This window comes from Daphnia magna, linkage group LG9 (genome assembly GCF_020631705.1).
Source record: "Daphnia magna isolate NIES linkage group LG9, ASM2063170v1.1, whole genome shotgun sequence".
NCBI lineage: Eukaryota > Metazoa > Arthropoda > Branchiopoda > Diplostraca > Daphniidae > Daphnia > Daphnia magna.
Genome location: NC_059190.1, coordinates 710,952 through 732,073, shown reverse-complemented (window position 1 = coordinate 732,073; position 21,122 = coordinate 710,952). Strand labels below are relative to the sequence as shown.

The window sequence follows — 21,122 nt, the reverse complement described above, 5'->3', positions numbered from 1 at the left end:
CACCCCGTCCAAAACAACAACAATAATTCCTTCAAGTTTGAAGGAAAAAAATAAAAGAAAAAGAAAGAGAAGGTTTCTTGGGTTACCTTTTGTGATTATAAATGTCCGCGCGTTTAATCACAGTTACTAGCTAACGTACAACAGAGACTGATTTTTGATTTTTTTTTATTTTAGAAAGGCCAAACGGTCTCTGTTATGCGGATGATTATCATGATGAATGAGCCGCCTGTTGGGATTGTGGCAGGTCCCTCGCATTATATACGCACTACCTGTGGTTGTACTTGTTGTTGTTGTTGCTGTTTTCTTCGTTTTTGAACAATTTTTTGTTTCCCCTTGACCGGGTCGACCCCGAAAGAGAAGACATACCCTCCCTCTTCACTCGTCCGCCCTATTGGTAAATTGCTAGTGTACGTACTTGGTAATGATACATTGGCTCTTATTTTTTATTATTTTGAAAAATCTGGCGATTAGTTGATTACAGTGCTACAAACCAGCTCCACCCTCATCTGTACAGCCTATATAGGGTGCCCCACCCAAACTCCTGCGAAGAGTGATTTTTGAGGGGGAGGGGAGGGTTGAGAGAAAAAACTTATTTTTAATTTGAAAGAAAAAATTCGAAATGAAAGTCCTGTTATTGTTGTCGTTATCAATCAGACAGAGATGGATGCGAAGGGAATTTTTTCTTCTTTTTTGGTTGAAGTCGATTGGTGTCGTGTGTGTGTGTGCCGCAAAAGAACGCCAAAGTCTGCCGGAATACTCCGTATTCTCCGGTTGATTCTTCCTTTGTGAAGTGGGAAAGATGTCGATGCAATCGCGTTCGAATCCATCGAAAAATCAAAAACTCAAATAAATTGACAGTCGGCATTATTTACTTATTTTATTTTTTATTTTTTATAATTTATTTTAAAGATGTATGTGTGTACCTTCATTGTGTTCGGGGTTTTGAAAAGAGGGTAGAGCAACATTCTCTTCGTCCCGCCTATTTCGTGTGAAATGTATAAAATTCGAGCTGGGAAAGGTTTTTTTGTTTTTCTTTTCCCCTCTCGTTCCAGCCGATCAGCTGGCAAGGAACCAGATAGAGAAAAGAAAAAGACAGAACGACAATGAGGGGCGACAAATCCATACCTACGAGTTCAATCGCCTTCGCTTTGACTCAGAGACGAGTTTTTTTTTTCTCTACATATCGGTCAAGATGGTCGCATCGAGATAACCTTCGTCTTGCTTTAAACAAAAATTTTTGAAAAACCTTTCTGATTTTTCCTTTTTTTTTTCTTCCCCCACAGCGCACTGACACACAAGGTCCAAACATTCATGCTCCCCCCCCCTCATCCATGCGGATTATAGAAAACCGGCAGCCGAACCAGCGCTGGTCCAACAAAACTCCGGGTCGTCCCTCACATTTTTTTTGAGGGGGGTACATATTTTTTAAAAAATATTTTCCCAGCTGAAACTGTTTGCGCACAGTATGTGACATACAGTGGGTAGGTTAGTGGTATGTCTGTACGACACGTATCAAAAACCTGGCCAGGTGCTGGCCGCCTCAGTGGCAAGGGGGGGGGGGGTTCCTGGGAGACACTAACCAAGAGGGGGGGTCTATCTGCTTCTCTCAAAACATGACAAAACATATTCTGTTTGACGCGTACACACACACACACACACACACGGAAGGGGGGTCTTTTTTGCTGCAAGTAATAAATGCGAGGTTAGTTTATATAGGAACGCTGGTCAAAACTTGGACAAAAAGTTGCGCGTTTGCCAAGTTTATTTAATAAGTTTGTTTTATTTGCTCGTCGCAAAGTTTAGGGACGTTAAAGAAAACTAAATAAAAAAAAATAAAAATAAAAAAAAATAAAAGTGTGTCGTAAATGTTGTTTGGCTTTGATGGACCAATAACTCTCTTGTTTGGGATGTTGTAAGCGACAAAGGCTGAACTAAGGAGAGCGTTCGGTGCAGTCACGGCCGTCGGCGTGCAGATACTGTCAGTACCGTATGGCAGTTTCTCGCCCATTTTTCCCCTTGTTTGTCCTCTTGTGTCTTGTCTTCCGAGAAGTTTAGACATTCCGTCAAGACAAGCTATTCAAAAAGCCTTAAAAGAGGAAAAAGAACGAAACACGAATAAGAAAAAGCAAAACAAATAAGACCCAATCGATGCGGTCAACTGATAAGAAAAAAACCGGTACCGTTCAGTCGGCGGCAACGCGCCAGCCGTTTGAAAGAAAAAAACAAAAAAACAAAAAAAGAGAGAGAAACACAAGCCACAATAACGAAGACATGTTGTGCAGTTATGCGATACAAGATTTTGTTTTAAGTGACGGCAAAGATAATGTTCTCCCGGCCATCGTTGTTTGTAAAAAAAAGTTTTTGAAATGCCGCAAAAGACAAGTCGTTTTTCATTTTGAATTTCGGGTATACTACCTCCTGATTTTCTTCTTGGTATTTATTTTCAATGTTTTTTTGGAGAAGAAGAAGAAGAAGATGATGGGGAAAGATAATGAAAAATCTGTGTGCGTATTTGACATCGTTTGTCGTGTGGCCTTTGGCTCCGGAAAGATGTAAAGGCATCACGTCCGATGATTTGACAGGTCGGCGCAGCTTCGTTTTTTTTTTCTTTTTCTTCTTTTTTTTTTATGTCTGTGTTTGTAACGGGAGGGAGGGTTCAACATAAGAAGAAGAAAAAAATGGAGAGAATTGCCATCGATTCATGGCGTCACGCCGGTTTGGGAGGTCCCGTCCGAATCGGATAAAATGATGGCCGTTGGCCGTCCTTTTCATTCTTTATTTGAAACGCGTGCTTCGCATTGCAAAAAAAAAAAGAACTGTGGGAAAAAACGTTTCTTTTTATTGTTTCACGTTTCCGCTGTTTGTTTTCATTTTAAATATTTTTTCTTCTATTTGATTTTCATCCAATATCAATGGTCACGTCCGTCAAAAATTGTCTTTAAGGGAGGTTGTGTGGGATGTTGAACACAAGACATATCCACCATTCAAAGCCAAAAGGTGCGTGTCGCTTAGAAAGAAAGAAAACATTCACAGCGTCAAGTCGTTTACAGAGACGCGTCGTGATTGCCGGCCCCGAATGATGAGGGGGACGTGCTGGCGTCACGTCATTCCGATGATCAAGCGCAATCTTTGCCTTGCCCCCCTCGCCTCGTAATCTTTTCTATAACGCCATCTAGTGGATAGTGCCCATTTCATATATATATATATATATATATCTATATATTTTTTTTTTACGTGCGTGATGAGCCCCACTGTCGTATTACGACAATCGCCTTCTGTTTGCCTTTGCTGTTTTGCTTGTTGACGAAAAGAAATGGGAATCTTGACACCGTTGGCGCACCCCACGTATGGGCTGTAACAACAAAAGCCGCTTGTATCGTACGCCTATTCCATCATCTTTTTTGTTGTTGTTGTTGTTGTTCGGGGGGCCTCGTGATGGTCTTTGGGCTGGCGCTGTTAAATAACGCAAAGGAGTCTGAAAATAATAATCATCCAAAAAATGATCCGTCAATCGATCAGATTGTCTTTGCTGGGCCACGCGGCTACCGACTTTGTTGTTAGTTTGTCGGTGTGTGTTATATTGCTACTATTTTATTATTAGCGTCCGTGCATACACAGAAGCATACCGGGCTAAGGCCTGTCCATAGTAAATGTGACACATGGGTCTGGTTGTGTGTGTGTGTAATATTACAAAAGGCCGACTTGGAAACGGCAAAGGGAAACACTCGCGAGTCGAACACAACACACAATGACGAGAGACGTTCGATAAATCGAATGCTTGTTGATTATTTGTTTGCTGCAATTTTCCTCTGTGTGTGTGTGAGTGGACGTGTTTTGAGAGGCAAACAAACGATAAAGTCATTTATGTTTATTGATTTTTTTCTTTTTTACCGCATTTTGTGCGCTGGGAAGTTCTTTATTTTTTTTCGTTTGCATAATTACTGATCGTGTGTTTGCACCATAGGCCCACACGCATTACTTAAATTTTTTTCTCTCTTTGTCTGTGAGAATTTTTCAAATAAAGGGGAGACAGTTTTTTTCTTTTTTTTTTAAGGGGAGAATTGGGGAGATAAGAAAAGAAGAAGAAGAAGAAGTTCATTATCTCAATTTGATGTTTTGTTATTTTAAAGCTGCGGTCATAATAACATCTTTCTTCGGTCGTACTAGACACGCCCTGTACTTTTTGTTAAAAGAGTTGAAAAAGGGGGAAATTATAGATGAATACATATTTTTTCCCCCTTTTTTTTTCTTCTTCATCCCACTATTATTGCCTGTAGGCTTTTGAAAAAATAAAAATGAAAACAGCCCAAAGGAAAATGAATTTCCAAATCGAGAGGTACACGTGTCGAAAACTAATGACGATCACACAAGAAGAAGTCGAAGAATGTTTTCATTTTTGGAAAAGAAAAAAGACAAAAAACATTGGGTCGCGTTGTTCGAGTTTCTTGTTTGTGGCTTCTCGTTTTCCAATAAGGGTTGACTCCTTAACCAATAAAAGTAGGGGAAAAAAAAAAAAAGAAATGAAAGTTTGCGTGATTCAGACACCTTGATGGCCGACTGATTTCGGTCGTGTCCAGTGTCTCGTTTGGGCTTTTCCTTTTTTGTCCCCCCACACGTAAGGAGAAGAACAGACACACACAAAAATGGGAAACAAAGTTGACGTGTTGTCGTCGCCGTATCATCACGAATATCACTGAAATCATTTTTTTTGAAAAAGAAAAGAATTATTTGTTTCCATGAACAAAAAAATCACATGCATTGGAGGAGGGGGGTTGGAGAAAAATCCAGAATGTCCATAAAAGGAAGCCGAAAAAAAAAAAAAAAATTCGGCTGTCGTTTTGAGAAACTGTCGATGACGTTGTGTCTTTCGAGATGACAGTGCCCTTTTTTGGTGTGCATCTACGAGCACTCTTGAGCTCTCGACACAGTATGTCTCATGGCTTGTCGCACAGGGCAGTTTCCTTTTTTAAAAAAAAAAACCCTGTTAATTTAACCTTCGACTAGGCAGCATCTCTCAATCTTTATACTGCAAACACTATAACAACTAGCTTCTTTCTTATTTTTGTTTAAAAAAGAAACCGAAAAATCATGGCTCCAATGCGATGTAACATCATCTTGAAAACCTCTTTGCACCGGAATGTCATGCGTTCCACCGAATTTATTTTCTTATTTTTGTGTGTGTGTGTGTGTGTGTGTCGATGAATAGCGGAGCGAATGGCAAGCAGACTGATTGCTCCTTGATGGACGTATTTCGTGTGTGTGTCGAGCTGCGCAAACTTAAGAAAATGGAAACATTATTTCCTTCTCATTTTCTTCAAATCAAAAAGGCCCTGAGCCACCACGTTTTTTCCTTTTCCCTTTTCGCTTTTGCCTGAAGATCTAACTTGGTATATTGTATTCAATTTCTTATAGATCGACTCGTTTAAATAGCACTTTTTTTTTTTTTTTCATTTCTTCTCTATGTCGTAATATGAAAAGGCAATATGCATATATCGCGCCGATCGGTCGGGTCCGCGCGCGGTCTTTTCATAGAGAGAGAGAGAGACGCTTCGGAAAATGCACAGCTCCGGCGCGACCACGCCCACCGATCAATATTCAAATGTGTTATGCTGTGCGGTATATATTATAAGGGGCTTGGCTTTTCTTCTTCTTCTTTTTTTCTTTTCTTTTTATAATATATATAGATACGGCAGCACACCGTGTTATGTTGGAGTGGTAGAATTCTTTTCTTTCGAGATGGAGCCACTTTGTCGCCGCACCAGCGCTCCGCACCGACACGGAGAGACCATCTGCTTTTTTCTATACGATGGCTATTACAATAGAAAAAAAAAGAACGAACGATCGGAAAGGGCGAGAAATAAAAAATAATAATACAAAGTAGTCGTCATATTCGTAACAATGAGATTTTTTTTTTTTCTTCTTCTTCTTTTTTATTCCGTCGAGTCTTTTGTAGATGGTGGTGCGCGTTACCGCTATTTTAAATCGATCCAATTTTCCCTGGCAAATATATGTAATTGTAATAATCAAAAGGGGCGAGTTGAACTGTGCACCCGGTTCGGTTGCGGTTATGACGGTGCGGATTGTTGCAGCCGCTCAAGTTTGGACAGTTTCTTTCTCTTTTTGGCGTGTACATTTTGATCACGAGGGGAAAGGTCGCAAAGGTTAAAAGCGCCAATTTAAAAGCCTCGTGCTCTTGTCGTCGGCTTCCCTCCCCCTTCTTCTACGTCCCCTCTCTCTCCTATTTTCGATGGATTGTCATTATTACGCTTACAATGTTGTGTAGGGTAGTACTCGTGGCGCTTGTATAACTGTGACATATGCGGAGCCTTTGATGAAAGCGATTGAAATGCATGTAATTATGCACGCCCATTGTGTCGTCTGCTCGCTCGAGATCATTTCTCGTTCGCCATGCTAAATGTGTTGTTATTATTATTGGTTCTTTTCGTGCCTTTCTTTTTATCGGTCCAACTCGATAAAACAACCGAAATCCTTTTTTTTTTTAAATGATAATCTGCGATAGTTTACAACAACAAAAAATATCGATTTTTGTTTTATTTTTTTACCCTCTTGAATTGATGACTCGCAATTTCAAGAGAAAATGAAGATACTTTGACGTTGAAAGAACTCCCCCTTTTTTTTATATATATTTATATTTTATTTTATCTGTTATAAAGTCATTTTTATATGGTCCTACACACTAAAAATCTCTCTTTTCTTTCTCTGTTAGCACATTTCTCCATATTTTGCGAAGCCTTACAACTTCCTTAAAAGAAAAAGAAAAGGAAAAAAAAGATGACAGCCAAAATGGATACTTATGTATGTACGTAAAAAAGACGTTTGGCTATTTAGCGATTCAGTCGTCTGGGGGGCTTTCCTTTCATCTTCATTTCCATCGTTGCTTAAACCGTTTCCGGATGGGGGAGGGGGAGAAGGTTGGACGTAATGTTTCAGATCTTCTCCTATACTGTGCTACTCTAGTAAATAGTCGGCCAACATTGGCCGGTCTTTATTTTTTATGCAGATTTATTTTGAACTCTCTCTCTCTCTCTGAAACTGGCATGTAAAATTGATACGAGGATTACGGCGGATGGTGGGTGGTTTTCTTATTTTTGTTGAAGGGAAGCGAACTTTTAACCAAAGAGATAGACGAAAGACGTTATGTATTTATCTACTATGCCATAAAGTCCGCCCTAGCTAGTCGAGTAAATGCATAGGTTTACATCAAATAAAATTGAAAGAATCCCAGAAAAAAAGAAAAAATGGGGGTCGTGCCCGTCTGTATGGCCCTACGTAGTTGCTCGCTTGGCTGCCCAAGCTGCGGAGGCAAACTTTATTTATACAGCGCGACGTCATTTGCACATGTTGAAATGCTAATGAGCAGAAGAGAGAGAGAGGGGGTCTGGGCAAGCGGGGCCTTTATTCTTTCCACAAAGCGGCAGCCTGAATTTACATGTCCCTTTTTTTTTTCTATCTCTCTCTCTACGTGTGCACATCTACTCTTTTTTTTTTTTCTTCTTTCGTTTGGATGGGTGGTCCAGTTGACTGTTACACGTGACTGCTTATTAGGGGGTTGTGTATTTATACTGACATGTTCATTTGGAACAGTTTTGTCTTGTCGTAATAAAGAGAAGGCGCTTATTCCTGTGTAAACTCCTTGCCCCACACATTGCCACAGATCCCTGTGTCCTGTTTGACCGGCTTAGCCGCAACCGATTGTCTATCCTCTGCACATTGTGAGCACAATTGCATACGTAAACACTCGCGACGCAATTCGGGCTCTCGCTATTGTGAGCGCTACACACTAACCTGTTTGGCTTTGTACGTATTTCGTGACACTGCGGCCGACAGGCGCATTTCTGCGGGATCGACGATCGTGTTTCGCAGCTCAGCATGTCAAGAGGTGGAAAACGTTGTGTCGTCGCATTTGCCGTCTTGTGAAATTCGAACGGCAACCTTTGACTGTGCCCTTCCCCGTTGAATAATTCAATAGTTTTGCTCGCTTTGCCCTCCGCTTGGCTGGCAAGTGGCGCTTGTGCGCGGAGGGGACTCTGTTGGCAGAGGTAGACGCGCACACGCCACCTTACGTGTGGGGTATATCCAGTGCAGAGAGAAGATATGACTATACACTGGATCCGCTGCGTGTATATGCAGTTTGTTAGGGCGCCTTGTTTGATTGCACTATGCTCCTGCACAGACTCTCTCTCGTGTGGCACTGGCGTGTCTTTGGAACAAGTTGCGCACACTAGAATGCGGAAGAATAGGACGGGGAAGAAAAAAAGAAAATCAATAGCTTTGCTCTCTACCTCGTGTTCAGCCTCCCGACTTTAGTCGTCTATGATACGAGAGGGGGGGGGGGGGTCCTTCTCGTCTATTTGATCTACTTGTGTGCAGTAGGAAGTCGAGACGGTTGGTGTTTACTTGATGTATTGACATTTTAGCGCTTTGAGAAGAAGTTCCTTAATGCCCGCATTTGTTTTCATCTGTTTTTTGGTTTTTTGTTTGTTTGTTTGCTTGAATCAGATCATGGAACGCCGCCGCCGGCTCCCGCTCCCAGCAATGGCATGGGAGCACCTCCGCCTCCACCGGATTTCCCGCCTCGCGGTTCGTCCTTCAACCATCCGAGCTTGATTGCGCTGCAGGGACAACAGCCGCAGCAACAGCGTGCCGCCACTCTGGTGGTCACCAAAGACAACAGCGACGAGCCTCCGACCTACGAAGTCATTCCCTACTCGACCGGTAGGTGGCATTTCTTGTCCTTTTGGGGGTTTTTGATCCGATTTTTTCGAGTTCAAAACAAAAAAAAACGTAGGGAGAAAATAGAAAAAAAAAATTATTGGATGAGGATATCAAAAAAAAAAGGGGGGGGGAGGGGGTGAATGCCGAGTGACTGACTTCGTTAACAGTTGTAACGTTTATTAAAAACTAAAAATTGCGGGACTATGCTCGGTTGAGAGCTCGTTTTGATTGCGAAACTACTGGCTTGTTGCTATCCCAACTTTTGGGGTGGGGGTATGAGAGTCGCAAGCAGCGAGCGCAGGAAGTTTGCCAAGTAAATGCCAAGTTGTGAATGTTGTGTTGCAACGAAACGTGCCGTGTAACTTAGCACGGCTTGTTTCCATCCATCCCGTCAGCCCACCAATCTCAATGATACTCGTCTACACGTTGCGACTCCCGCCGACTTGTCGACATCTTCGACGCGCCACTCTGAATACGTTTAGATGCTGTGGCGCGGCTGTGTGTGTGTGTGTGTACATGCGATGAACCTAATATGATCTACGTGTGACTACGTAATTAAAGGGAAAGGGAGAAAAGAAGGTGTATAACAAGAACACGAAATATGCATGGGTGGGATGCTCGTTATCATCCATCGATAACGCAGCGACGTTTCTCCGTATTGCAAGTTGACTTTTGTTGAAGAGATAAAGAAAAAAAGCTTTCCGCGAGTTTTGGAAAATACTTTGTCATTTTTCCTCCTCGTTAAAATAGAATAATTTTTTTTTTATTTGATTTTTTTTTTCTATCGTTTGTTACAAAAGAAGCGTTTTTTTCTTTTTTCCCGTGTTGCCATTGAATAGACGACTTACACACCTAGGTTTAAAATATTTCAAAAAAAAAGAAGAGAGATCGGCAATCTAATTTTCGGTTGGGTTCCCGTAGCTGAAAATCGCGTTCCGCTACATTTCAAACGATTCGCTTGAACTGTGTGTGGTTTGCCATAATGAGCGCAATCTGTGTCGATGATAAAACATTTTTTTTTTTTTTTTTCAGAATGTGTAAGAAATATTGAAATTTTTCAATTCAATCTCCTGTTCTTTTTTTTTTTTTTGCTTTTTAAAATCCATTTTCAATCACCCATTGCCACCTCCCGCAGGCCATACGATATCTATGGTGCTGTGCCGCGCGAGCGGATGTCGAAGTTAATTGGATTCTTGAACTTTCTTTTTCAAAAAAAAAAAAAAAAAAAATTCTTTCTCTATGCCATTTATTATTTTTTTTTCCCCCCACTTGATTGATCCAAACTTTTTGCAAAAGTTTGAAACATTTTCTTATCGTCCAAAACTTTACATAACGAGATTTATTAAATTTCGTTGTTGTTGAACATCGCGGCTGACGAAATTGCGCATAATTATACCCGTTGCTTCGCACTACTAACGAAAATAGCAGGAGGAAAAAACAAAACAATCGACCAGTTGATGAAAGCTTTATTTTTAAAAAATTTAATAAAATGAAAAAAGAAAATGGGCGTAGGTAGAATTGTGCAAACTCGGTTCGCATTTTCCTCTCCGGGTGGATGGAGATGTAGACTAAAGAGACGGGAGAGGGAGGAGCCCGAAAGCTTGGTCCGTTGTACTTCCGGAGGGATATGTATCCTGGAAATGACAAGCGTTCAATAGCTGACGCATCTTTTCATCCGCCGTTGAACGAAGGAAGATTTTTATTTTTTATTTTTTTCTTCATTTTTTTATTTTGCTCTGTTGGCTTTTCAACGAAAAAAAAAAAATCCCGACAAAAGACGTCGCGGATGACTGGCTGCGTCAGTTGTCATGACGACACACCTGTTGTTATACAACCACTCTATTCCGCTTAGTGGTTGAAATGCAACTCTGCTCACAATCGATCTCGCTTGTTTCTTCCTTGTTGCTTTTTGATTGTTGTGTTTTGTTTTTTTTTTGTTTTCTTTTTCCCAGGGAAATGCGCCAGTCGGCCTGGGAAAATTGAATCTTTTTTTCTTTCTCTGTCTTCACTTTAATTGTCGAAAAGCCGAAGGATTTTCCTGCAGCATTTGAAATGCGATGGCATTTATTTTGAATGCCATCGTTTCAGGCCGCCTGTTTTAGAAACTCTTTAATGGCTTGCAGCGCTGCCGCCCTCATTTTTTTTTTAGTTTTCATTAATTCTTGTTGCGCTATCGCGTTTGTTTATTACAACGGGGGAACATGGCAAAACAACTCGCTAAAGAAACAACACAGACAGAATCCTCGGGCTGCCGACTTTGTTTTTTTTTGGTTTTTTTCTAATGATGTGCGGCAACCGTTCGTCTTGTTACGCAGCCAATAATTTGCCAGAAGCTTTTGTAGTTGTAACATTGTTCCATTTCTGAAGATTTCTACCCCACACCGTGGACCCTTTTTTCTCTCTTGCGCTCCACTGATGACGATCATTACCGAAACGCACAAAAATTCCCCTTAGCCAATAGTCTCCATAATAACTTGTACACGTGCATAAATCTAGACGGATTTTCCCATTTCCTCGCTTGATGTATGGCCGTCGCAACCGAAAGAAAAAGCCTTTACAGCACAACATATCCCCCCCCAGCTTCTCTTTCTCTCCGTCTCTCTCTCTCTCTCTCCTGCCGGCATCGTAATAGGTTAAACATTTGGAAGCAAGGCCCATTATACGCATTCGGCGTATTCATATCTCTCGCCTCTGCTTGTGTTATACCATTACGTATAGACTGCGGCCATTACCGTTTCATGTATGGAAAGGCGGTCGGGAGGAAATGAATAGACATCCGGGAATGTATTTTTTTTTTCTTGTTTTGGGGGGTTATTTCTCTCAGTTGCCGTGTGTATACATATGTAAACACGTAGCATCTAAGAGAGGGTGAGAGAGAAAGAGAGAAACAGAAAATAAATGCTAGTATGCGTCATCGGACCAGTTCATAATGTTGTATGCGCCTTGGCCCGTCAAAAGGGTGGGGCGACAGTAGCCGTCATCATTTCTGGCCTTAGAATAAGAGCCGTTCCGAGTCGTCTTTTCTTTTTTTGCTTTTTTTTTTTTGTGTTTTGCGGAGGAAAAGCGGATTAAATTTGCCCGGTGCTGTTGGTTTGTTTCTACTGGACTATTCTACTATGTAGCGGCGACGTCAATTCCAAGCGAGTCGTCGGCTCTTAACGACGAACGGCGAGGTCCCATCGAATTAATCTCGTCTCCTAGGGGACGCTGACAACCCAAAATAAGAAAAATCAAGGCAATAGGACTCGTCGTGCCGGGCAGCGTTCATCCACCTACATGGTTAAGATAGATGGCGTCGACGCGCTCCAACGTTATTTAGGCATACGGATCTGTTTTTACCTTACCCCTCTATTTATTTTATGGATGCTCTATAGTAAATCACAATGTGTAGTCCTCTTCTTTACGGCTGGACGGCAGACATTGTCGGTCCGTTTCTTTTAGATTTTATTTTATTTTTTTTTTTTTTGGGGGGGTTATTTTTGGCCAGCGAATTTAGTTGTTGGCATTGCCCGAATGCGATGCATCCAACATTGGGAACAACGCGAAAAACAACAGAAAAAAGTTCTCCGGATAGAAAAGATTTTTTGGAGGTTTTGTTTTCTGTTTTGCTGCTATTATAAGTAAAACAAAAGCGAGTCTTCTAGCTAAAGATTGAGGACAAGTCACAAAAGGGAAGGAAATCAAAAGCAAATGGATAACGTCCTTCAGATATCCGTTGCTTTTTGTCTCATATTCTCTTAATGAGGAACGTTATCCTTTGGATCCGCTTGCCAAAAGCCTTTTGAACGGTGCATGTCTATACATTACTCTCTACATCAACTATTCTTTATAGCGACTAGAAGCGAAAAAGAAAAATCAAATCAAATGAAAAAAGGAAAAAAAAACAGCCTTGAATTATTTGATGGAATACTGGAAATGTATTCGTTATGCACCACGGGCTTTCCTTTGACTCTTTTTTTTTTTTTTTTTTAAATAGAAGATACTTTTGAAAGCTTAAAAATGAAAATTTTAAAACTGGGTAAGAAGAAGAAGAAAAAAATCTTTTACGGTGCCAACCTTGGCGCTTTATTTCCAGTAGCAACAGCTTTTTTTTTTTCTTTTGGTCCATTTTCCGCTGTGATGTAATGCCTTGAGTAGTAGATTCTTTTTTCCCTTTTTCTTTCTATCATCTTTGGGATTAAATCTGTCGTCCGATTCCTTTCCGTCTTGTTCTTTCTTCACTTCATAAGCCGATCTCTTTCGCCCCCCCCCCTTTTTATGTTGTATTACCGATGCCCTTTTTGCCTCCGCCAAAGAGACACTCTTATCTTTAACTCGATAAGACGAAAGTGTATATATCTTTTATACGCCATCTTCTACTATTTTTTCAACGCGCAGGAAGAGAAAGAGATAAAGAGAATACAAAAAAAAAAAAAAAAGTAAGAGAAAATCAACTGTTGATTTTAGCTGGAGCTGCTTTCGAAATTGCCGCCCGGAGGAGAGTAAAAGAAAAAAATGTGTGCAGGCCGGCCATCCCATTATTTTTGTAGCTTTGCTTTGAATCGGAACCCCCCCTTCTCTTGTTTCTTAGTTACGAGCGGCAAGGGCTGGATTTGATTGGTACAATATACGTATATATAAAAATACGGTTGCCGATGGCAGTTCCGCTAGACGGAGCGCACCACTACACATTTGGACCGTCGTCCATCGACCAAAGTGCGTCGGGAATGTTAAGTAAGAGATGGCGCTCTTATCGAGCTTCCCCCACTAGCCTCTCCTCTCTTGCCCTTTCTTCGGGATAATTCACTTGCGCGTGCAACGGACGGATGCATACCTTATGTGCGTCCGTACGTCCGCTGAACACGCGCGTCCCAAGCAAAATTCTTTTGGCGTATGGGAGGGTGTGTCACATCGGAGACCGTGTCCGATCCCAATGCAATTGAGTCCCCCCCCTCTCCTTCGTTGCCACCCCTGTCACGGTAGCGCTCTGACGATCCACTTGTTTTTCAGCTCTGCTATTATTGCTCCTGTGTTGCTCATTGCTCATTAATGATCGAAAGGATGCACTTTGCAATTGCGTTCGCTAGAGACGAATGTTTACACGATTTGGGGGATTATTCTAGACTTTTTCTTTTGCCTTTTCGCAGTCGAGCGGCCATTGGTGCCCGATAAATAGCGAGGGAAATCACAAAATTGAGCTTTGTAAAACTGGGCAGAATGCGGTAAGAAGAAATTTCGTTGGCAGTTGCGTAAATATTTGCTTTATGCCGGGCGTGAATCGATGGATTGAAAAGCAGTACGTGACTGATTCGCATAGCTGATGGTCTTTGCTGCTGTTTTCTCTACGTCTTTTGCACAATATCCATTTTCTATCTCGTCCATCTTTGCATCGGCGGACTGCATGAACCCCTTTTGCATTTTCTACGTGTTCTCTTTTTTTTTTTTTAACCTTTTGTTTGAAATGGGGAAAAAGAATCGTACGAACAAAACAAAACAAAAAATGGATGGTTTTCCTACGCGGATTTATGAATTATTTTGTTTTATGTATTGAGCGCTTGCGTGGGCTCTTAACTGCGGATCTGCCTGGATGCGACCAATAACTCATAACCTTTGAGATGTGCCTTTCCTATTAAAATAATCAAAAACAAATGGAACGTACACGTATATCTTGTATTCCATACTAATGGATCAAAGACTTTCCTTTTGACCTTTTTATGTCTTTTTAATCAAACGAAACAGGCTCGCAATAAGAAGGAGCTTGGGGCTCTTTTGTCGGAAGTAATACGCCCCATGTAATAATACCGGAATAAAGGCCTTATATATCTATTATATAAGGTGTATTATACCTGGTATAGTACTTTGCGAATGGCTTAGTTCGGCTGCAAGGATCAAGAGGCTTTGCTGTTTCCCCCCCCCCTGTACATCTTTCTATTAACATAAACTCTGTACGTAGTTAAAAATATACAAGAAATAAAGAGGGCGGGGGGTTTTAAAACTAAGTCTTTGCTGAATGAATGTACTCTGGATGAAACTAGTTTGTCCTTGTTGATGAGAGTTGATCGTCTCATCCGTTTTCATTATCATACGAGACGCTCAACTGACTGTACAAATTGCAAAACAAAACAAAAATAAATAAAGGGAAACGCAAAAAAACATGAAGAGCATTGGTTGGAATTCCTGTAATCGAAAAGTCGGTGATCCGCAATGAAGGCACGAACGCACACTCGAACGATTCAGTGGGAACGACGATTACAGAAAACCTGACGTGTCTTTTATGTCTTGGCAAGACGAGCGATAAGGACAAACTGTCTCTGCTGCTCGTTGCCGATGGAAGCCGATGGAAGCCGAGCCTCACGTTCCCTTTTGTGCTCGTCGTGCAAGAAAGGGGCGTTGTTGTATTTACGGCACGCGACAGGTTATTAATAAGATGTACAGGCGCATAAAGGGAAACGAAAAGAAAGGGAAAATATGATTCCTCTCAATGTATTACCCTCGTTCACTAAATTTGATGGGCTCGCTCTTTGTCCTCTTTCGCTCCCTCCCTATTTACATTTGCTTATCAACTTTGTTTGTGTGTAGATACCGGATTTTCTATATAGGGTATTTCTTTTTTTCTTTTTTGTTATTGGTGAGTGGGGAGGGGGGAGTTGGATGGTGTAAGAACGAACGGAAGTTTGATCACCTTGTCACTCATGGCCAGAGAAAGAAATTAGAGAGCGTCACGGTGATGGAGTTTTATTGCTCGGTAACATGTACAGAGCATAATATTACGTGCACGGGGTTCCTTACTGATTTTCTTTTGAAAATGGAAGATACTCGCCATAAAAGAAAGTATTTGCTAGTCGATCTACCACCCGCCGCTTATTTTGATGAAGGGGAAACAGGAGAGGGTCGAACGGCTGCATAAAGGGGTGGGGGAGGGAGATGTTTCCTAAAAGTTTCCGCTTGACTAGACGAAGAAATTGGTTGATTTTATTCTTCATTTTCAGTCAATTGTAACGTGATCGTATGAAATCAGCGTCGTGCGCGGTACGAAGATGTTGCCATTGTTTTTATTAATTTTTTTTGGCTGGACACGAGAAGTTGATGAGTCTGTCACGTCTCGCTGTTTCTCTTGTTGCTCACCCAAAACTGGTCATCGCGCAGCGTTGACAGGTTTTTTTAGCTGTCGATGCGGTTGCGTGGCGACCCGATCTGAATCGTCTTTCGATTGGGTGAAACGACCCGGATCTTATGGCCAATATATCTCCATCGTTGCACGTCCCTCGTGATGGCTTCAATTTCATTGTCATGATTGTTGTCTTGTTATTACCGGTTCACCCACTCACCCCCTTGACAGTAGTAAATATTATACCTACAATTTCCTCTTTTTTTTCCCCCTATTCCCCACCCTCTCGCCCATTGAATGGCGCCCAACTTGAGAGGAAAAAGTCTGTCGACAATACGTCAAATTATCAAAATTGTGCGTCCCTCCTATTGTCCAGCCTTTCGTCCCCTCGCCTTCTATTCTTGTGCGTCCCGCGCTCTTGTTCAATTTCCCCCGCCAGCCCCTCGATTCGGTTGATTCCCTTTTTCGACCAAAGTGGATCATATGTCGATGGACGATGAACTGTTGAAAAAAGTGGCTCGGACTGAGTCCAGCGAACGAGACGTTTTTGATTGCGGGGTCGACAGACGGAGCGCAGCCAAAAGTTTTTCTTTTGCCTCCTCCCCCCATTTTTCTTATCAATTTGTAGTTGGCCAGCGAGAGAGAAAGCAAAATGATATTTGTGTTATATAGTACGTACAGACTACAGTTTTTCTATACGAGTATATATAGCCGTCGTGCAATATTGCTTTATACGTCGAGAAGTTTGGATGTAGTATATAAAAGAGAAAGAAGATGAAACGGGCACTGAGAAGGGAGAAAGAAAATAAGATCAGAACTGAATTGAAAGAAGAAAAAAAGAAAAATTAGCTGGAAAGTCAAAGTTGAATGTTGTACATCTAGAAAAAGAGAAAGAGAAAAAGATCTGCCTTCAAAAAAAAAAAAAGAAATGGAAAAGTTGGTCGTTAGTTTCGTCGCAGGATTACTGTCGGACGTCTTTTCGCTATGGCGACTCACGTACATGCACTATAAGCACTGGCAGTTCGACAGACCAGTTCTACTCCTCTATATGTATATATATATAAGTTATGTTATTTATTCATGTATTATTAAAAAGTCCCGGGGATCAAAAGCCACAAAAGGCTGGCAAAAAGAGAGAGAGAAAATAGTCCACCTCCCCGATTCTCGAATGCACCACTCATCAATGCAGCAGCTGCTTCCTTTTTTTAAATATTTTATTTAGGTTAGCATAAATTCAGTAGATTCTTTATTTATTACAGATTGTCGTGTTTTTTTTTTCTTCTTCTTCTTCTTTTAGAAAAACAAACAACAAAATGAAAATAAATAAATCTTGTTTTTTTTTTGTTTGTTTGTTTTTTGAGGGGGGTCTGTCAGCTCCCTCTGCGGGAAATGTCTCTCTTTGTTATGATTTTGGACTCTAATCCTCTTTTGTGTTAAACGGCAACCTACCCTAAACTTTGGATCGGTAGATTGAATTCTTTCCAAACTTATCAATCAAATTAAAGGCCTGCCATCCCTCGCATGTTGTGTACTGTACAGGCCTACACAAGTACCGCACAACCCTCTCCTCTTTTTTTTCTATTTTGAAACGAAAATTTAAAACTCTGTGACTTTGGATAGGTTGGCCAATTTTCAAGTCACCGTCGGATCAATCAATAGAGTACCAAGCAGCAGCGGGTAGAGAAAAAAAATAAAATAAAAGAGTTTTCTCTCTTCAAATCCTTGTAGACCTATAAATTATATGCGCCGCTTTATGTGTGTTGCCTATAACTCTGTTTTTTTTTTTCTTACTCTCCTTCCTTCGAGTTTGTTGTTGGTCTACGAGTTGACGAAGCGACGCAAACATGCCCAGCTATGAAACGACAATAGAACGAAGGCCTATTTAGGAAGGAAGAAGAAAACAAAAAAATTCAGCCTTTGGCGCTTCGTAATAAACACGGTATATTAAGCACAAACACACACAACATGCGAGTATATATTAGTTCTACACGCTGTTGAACAATAAACAACAAACGAGTATGCGACCTTTCTATTCCGGGGTGTGGGTGGGGGGGCGCTGAGAGCAACAGCTCTCGGTATGAGAGAAAGCAACGAAAAATGATTCCCTTCATCATCATCATATTGAACTCTTGCTTTCATACACTGTTTTGTGTGTGTAGGCTTATTGTGTTGTATATCGTTATAATAAAAAAAAAAAAAGGTTCTTCGTATATTTATACACTGTACGTACTACATCGAACCAGTATATTGTATATACGCATAATGGAGTCGTCTATTATGCGTACGTATAAAAACGGGAGTCAACTCGGGAAAAAAGAAGCGGGAGTCGATCGTGTGGCTCCTCTTGTGCAGGGTCGCCCATTTTGCTCGCATCTATTTGTCATCACCGTCATATCGTTTGGATAGATTTGTACATTTTCCCCGTAGACACAATGGAAAATTGGGGGTGGGCTGTTGTTTAGTAATATTATTATCCGTAGCTTTGAATACGAATACAGAGTTTTACGAGCGGAATTGGGCGTGGGACCAACGACAGCGTGACCCAATTAATTAGGGCGTACGCCGACCCAGCAGGTGATGTCGAAAATTGGACAATCGACCTCCCTCTTTTTTTTTTTTAAGTCGTAGCACACGCTCTTTTTTTTTAAATATATGTATCTATAGATCTAAAAAGGGCTACCCCCCTTTTTTCCCCCTGTTTCTTATCACAGCCTAATATTACAAAAGCTTTTCCCCCCCACTCGCTTCATCCCAGTTTGCGTTTGCTACAATTCATTCTTATTTATATGTTTTTACTTTCAGTTCGGGGCCAAGGGGTGGTGGGTTGTCTGTCGCTTTGTGATACCCCCGCAGACTAGTTTTCGGGTCGAGATACTTATCTCTCTATATTTGAAGAGATCTACTCTTTTCTTTTTTCTTTTTTAATATATTGAAGCTGCGCAGAGGGGATGAAGCCCCGGAGAAAAAAAAAATAAAATAAATCTTTTATATTCCATTCTATGCTGGGCTTCGATTCACAATGCCCAGCAACCCATTTCTTTCCCTTGTATTTTTCCCCCCTCTTACTTCCCACACCCGTTTTTGCCGTGTTGTATTTGGACTTGCGCTGGACTGCATAAGTTTGCTGCTGTGTTGGCTTCGTTGTCAGATTCGATCGATGGGTTTCTTTCTGGATGCGAGTGAGAGAGAGAGAATCGACTGATGTTTTATCTGCCCCTCGGGGCGACGCCAAAGACCCCCCCCCCCCCTTTTTTTTATAACAATAAATCACCGACAAGCAATTCCATCTGTATGAACTGTACGTGTGTGCGGTTGTACGACAAACTACATGACTTGCGACAGTAATCGGCAAAAAAAAAAAAAGAATAGAAATAAAAATAAGGAGAAAGGGTGGACCGTTTTCAGCGATTTACCCCCCGAAATTTTTTTTTTAGACATGCGAATATCATCTTTCTTGATAAAAAAAAATAAAACACGCATAAAAAAAACGGCAAATGTTCATTTTGAATGATTCACGACTGAATGGGGCTTTATAAAGAAGAAGAAAAACTATTTTGATTTCCCATTTTCTTTTCCTTTAGGGGGTGGGGGGGGACCGTCCTCGCTTGATGGATGAAAATGTTAGCTAATAAAGCTGTCGTGTAGATTTCTTTTGCGGATACGCGTTGCCTAGCAATTCTGCCAAGAGGTTGGCTAAGAAAGAAAGCGCGGACTTGAGCGCGTTACACACGGAATGAAAACGAAATTTATTTTTTCTCTGCACCATTTTTCAAAAAGAATAGGCGAGCGTGACAATGCTTGGAGACGGGCATAGTAGCGTGAAAAGAAGAAAAAAAAGTGGGTTGAAATCGGAACATTCGAAAAGACAGGTTGCCGGGTTTTTTTCATTTGGTTGTCGCGCGCATCTCGAACGCGGCCCAGCTAGTGGGGACTACTACTACACCCTCGCTGGTGGGCCATAGGAGTTGCCAGGAAAAAACGAATGCAATCGGTTCATGCGCACTAGTGGATGTCGGTGTAGTTGGGATGGTGTTTTTCCGTGCCTCCCTCGTATACCGCTGGAGGAAGAGAAAGAAAAAAGAAGAGAGAGAAAACGTTTGACTCGCTTACTCCCCTAGCCCAGTTACGAGCTGCGTAAGGACTCGGTCGGAGCTCCCCAGCACAAGGGATCATAACGAATCCATCCGCCCAGGAGATCGGTCGACACGATCATTCGTCAAGTGGAGAACGGGGGTGTCGCACCCTTGGGTTGATTTTCTTATTGAACAGTGAAGTGTGACATTGAATTGTAGAGACTCGTGAGTCAAGTGAGTTAAGACTTTAGTCTAAACCAGCCGACGAGTGAGTGAAAACTGACTGTGCAGTTTGTTTTTTGTTTTTTGTTTTTTGTTTTTTTTTTTATAAAAAAAAAAGAAAGAATCTCTTACTGTTATCAGGGAGGGATGCCCGTACGGTCCGGGCATCTGTTGTGAGTTGATCAACAAGTTTTTGTCTTGTTCTTTGATTCTGTGCTGATTGACACAACGACGGACAACATTCGCACGAGAAATGATTCGTCGCTTTAGAAAGTGAAAAGGGACAGATTTTTTTGAAAGACGACATTTATTTCATGGTAAAAAGAAAAATGGATGACGACGATTCGTGCATTTATGCTAATATCGGTGGAGAGATGGAGTACCATCCGAACCAACAACATCAGCTGGAGCCCGTTCAAGAGCATCAGCAACAGCAGCAGCCGCGTGATGAGATGATCATTCATCCGTACAACCTCGTCAGGGCTAGATCATCTCATTGCGTCTTGTCAGGTAATAGTCGAGAAAATTAGGAAAACATGAACGACGAGCCTAAAGAATTAAAAAAAAAGGGGGGGAGGGGAAGGCATCGCTCCGTCAGTTCCATCCGGCAGTGCGTGTCTCGCTCAGAGCCTACGGTGTCCTTGTTAAGAGAGACTTGGGGAAACCCCATCTGTTCAATGTTATGAGTAACCTATAACCTACCAAAGTACAATTTGCTAAGTTAATTAGATCCCCCCCCCCCTACGGCCTCTCCTCTCTTCCATCCGCCTTTGGTAGCCGATTTAGTTGGGAATATATACTGAATATATATATTTATATAAAAAGCCATTGGATTTTTGCGTCTCATTTTGCCGGCAGACACATCCTTCCTGATGTGCACCAAAAGGAGATGGATAGAGAGTAGGGAATGGGAAAAAAAAAAACAACGTAGAAATAGTGGGCCCTTTTAACCCTGCGCGGAAATCCGTCCGGTCTATTCCAAGTATCTAGTCCAATCATTACAC

The 21,122-nt window shown here is 41.5% G+C and overlaps 1 protein-coding gene across 3 annotated transcripts in view; it reads left to right on the top strand.

The window, feature by feature from the left end:
- Window positions 1–21,122, top strand: part of LOC116930567 (teneurin-a) — a 134,542-nt gene that overhangs the window by 87,851 nt on the left and 25,569 nt on the right. For 2 of the 3 annotated variants that reach the window (XM_045179101.1, XM_045179100.1), the window contains exon 8: window positions 8,521–8,736. In XM_045179101.1, the coding sequence (XP_045035036.1) occupies window positions 8,521–8,736 (216 nt within the window). Of the gene's footprint in view, window positions 1–8,520; window positions 8,737–19,451; window positions 20,629–21,122 lie in introns of those variants that run through there. The other variant, XM_045179102.1, reaches the window with a different exon arrangement.